The sequence below is a fragment of the Telopea speciosissima genome, chromosome 1, assembly GCF_018873765.1.
Source record: "Telopea speciosissima isolate NSW1024214 ecotype Mountain lineage chromosome 1, Tspe_v1, whole genome shotgun sequence".
In the NCBI taxonomy this organism is placed as follows: Eukaryota; Viridiplantae; Streptophyta; class Magnoliopsida; order Proteales; family Proteaceae; genus Telopea; species Telopea speciosissima.
In genome coordinates, this window is record NC_057916.1 from 4,589,109 (window position 1) to 4,591,561 (window position 2,453).

The 2,453-nt window shown below is 40.7% G+C and overlaps 1 protein-coding gene across 1 annotated transcript; it reads left to right on the plus strand.

The window, feature by feature from the left end:
* Positions 1-383: 383 nt before the first annotated feature.
* On the plus strand, positions 384-2,185 carry LOC122648915 (homeobox-leucine zipper protein ATHB-6-like). The gene is made up of 3 exons (XM_043842232.1): positions 384-980; positions 1,194-1,561; positions 1,647-2,185. The coding sequence occupies exons 1-3, from the start codon at positions 920-922 to the stop codon at positions 2,148-2,150; spliced, it is 933 nt and encodes a 310-aa protein (XP_043698167.1). The 5' UTR covers positions 384-919; the 3' UTR covers positions 2,151-2,185.
* The last annotated feature ends 268 nt before the right edge of the window (positions 2,186-2,453 follow it).

The following is a 2,453-nucleotide window of genomic DNA, read 5'->3' on the forward strand; positions in this document are numbered from 1 at the left end:
ACCGATGTCACTGATATGTATTTTGATTAGGTATCAGTATCAGTATCGGTGCTCATCAATACTACTGATGAATTTCACCAAAAAAAAAAAAGATACTACTGATATGAATCGGCCGATGCGACCGATCAGATACTTTACCTAAAACCAACGGTGGATAACCTACGTTCATATTTGATTGACACATATCTATTCTCTCTCTTTTAAAAAATCTTGGGTTGGGAATGCATTTGAATCGAGTTTGGGTGCATTTCATTTGATTGTATGTATTTTGTAACCTCAGAGTCAGTTTCTAACCTTACATCTAACCCAAGTTGGTTTATTTAAGGAGAAAGAGAGAGTGGCCACTGGCCAGCGGCTTGTGAACTGGTTTTCTCGTTCTCTCTCTCTCTCTCTCTCTCTCTCTCTCTCTCTCATTTCTTCTGTAGAATCCCAAGAGGATCAATCAAAGAATTAGCTTTTGGAAATCGCTTTGTGTTTAGATTACATTGATTGAGTAACGATGAGGTGGAGGGCGAGAGAGAAGGGGTTTTCGTAACCTATTTCTTGATTGGGTTGGCTTGCTTATTTGCTTTGTTTTGTTTCTGTGGTGGGTTTTGGCCTCTGGGGGTTCTTTCTTATTTTCTTTTTCCTTCTGGTTTTGATGGGTTCAGAAGGGGAAGTACTGAGTAATGAGACAGACGAGCAAGGCCAGAAGGATCAGTGCTTGTTCAAAGCCTCAATCTCTACAAAGTTTGGGGTATTCAGCTCTTTTTTAAGGCGTGGGAGTAGTCATTCTTCCATGGTTTTTAAGTAAAAGAGCTTTGTTTCAGAACCCTTCGAGCTTAAGAAACTGAAAACAAAGTGGACAAAACAAAAACAAAGACAAATCGCTCTGGTCTAATACGTTTTTGTTTAGGGTTCTTCAATTTTTTTTTCAGTCATGAAGAGACTTGCTAGCTCAGATTCCTTGGGTGCTATGATCTCCGTCTGCCCATTTACAGGTAAAACATGTAGATCCAAATTATAATAAAGGCAAAGGGTTTTAATGGTAGCTTTTAGATTTCAGATATTTCATCCTTTCATGGGATTTTTCTTTCTGGGTATAACATAAACAGTTCTGTTAATGTTGATTAAATGTTTTTCATCCTGTGGTCCTTCATGGGTTTCAGCTTTTGTTGTTGGATCTGAGCTAACATGCTTTTCTGTCTTTCCAGAGGAGAAAGACAGCTCCCATGTTTACCGGAGAGGGTTTCAGTCTATGCTTGAGGGCTTCGATGAAGAAGACTGTATTGAAGAATCAGGTCAGATCTCCGAGAAGAAGAGACGATTAAGCGTAGACCAAGTGAAGGCCTTGGAGAGGAATTTTGAGGTCGAGAACAAGCTCGAACCAGAGAGGAAAGTGAAGCTAGCTCAGGAGCTAGGCTTACAACCTCGACAAGTGGCCGTTTGGTTTCAGAATCGTCGAGCACGGTGGAAGACCAAGCAATTGGAGAGAGATTACGGAGTTTTAAAATCCAATTACGAATCTCTGAAGCTCAATTTCGATACTCTCCAAAAAGATAAAGAATCTCTACTTGCAGAGGTAATTAAATTTTAAATTCTAACGAAGAAAGACTTTTGTGATAAGAATTCTTAGTTAATTTAAACTTAGAATGTGGGGTTTGCAGATCAAGGAGCTAAAAGAGAAGCTCCAAGAAGACAACACAGAGAGCAATGTCTCAGCAGCTAAACAAGAGATCCTGATTTCGGAATCTGTCGATAACAAAGTTACCGAACAACAGAGTCAGATCTCTGCCGCTGCTGCTGAGCTCGGGGGATCTGAGACGGCCGAACTGAACCAAGATTTTTGCAACAATACTACTTATGGGTCTTCCGATAGCGATTCCAGTGCGATCTTAAACGAAGACAACAGCTCAAATGCGGCAATTTCTTCATCCGGGGTGTTTCAGCAATTCAACTGCTCTTCAAGATCTTCTCCGTCACCCACTTCCCTCAATTGCTTTCAATTCTCAGATTCGAGATTGATTTCATCGACTACCCAGAAAACGTACCAACCCCCGTTCGTGAAGATGGAAGAACACAATTTCTTCAGTGCTGAGGAACACTGCAATTTCTTCTCTGATGACCAAGCTCCTACCCTCCAATGGTGCTGCCCTGATCAGTGGAACTAAAGTAAACCAGATCAGGAAACAACCCAAAAAAAAAAGATGAACACATGGAAACATCTAAGTCTGAAACAGAGAATTTTGTAAGATGGAATTGTATTTAACTTCAATGGAGTCCATCATTGTACAAAAGAAGTTGCAGGCTTGCAGCAGAAGAGAAGCTCGATCGATTAGTAGAGAGAATAGGGCCAAGGTCAGGTCACGAGGAATAAGACAACGAGATTTACAAAAGGAAAAGCAAGAAAAACGAAGACTTGCAGAGAGAGGAAGAGAGAGAGAAATTGAGAAGAAGAATTCACGTGGGTTCCA

Coding starts and splice junctions, on each gene's coding strand:
- LOC122648915 (XM_043842232.1), top strand. CDS start 920: ATGAAGAGACTTGCTAGCTCAGATTCCTTGGGTGCTATGATCTCCGTC. Junction 981..1,193: donor CTCCGTCTGCCCATTTACAG/GTAAAACATGTA, acceptor CTGTCTTTCCAG/AGGAGAAAGACAGCTCCCAT. Junction 1,562..1,646: donor AAGAATCTCTACTTGCAGAG/GTAATTAAATTT, acceptor TGGGGTTTGCAG/ATCAAGGAGCTAAAAGAGAA.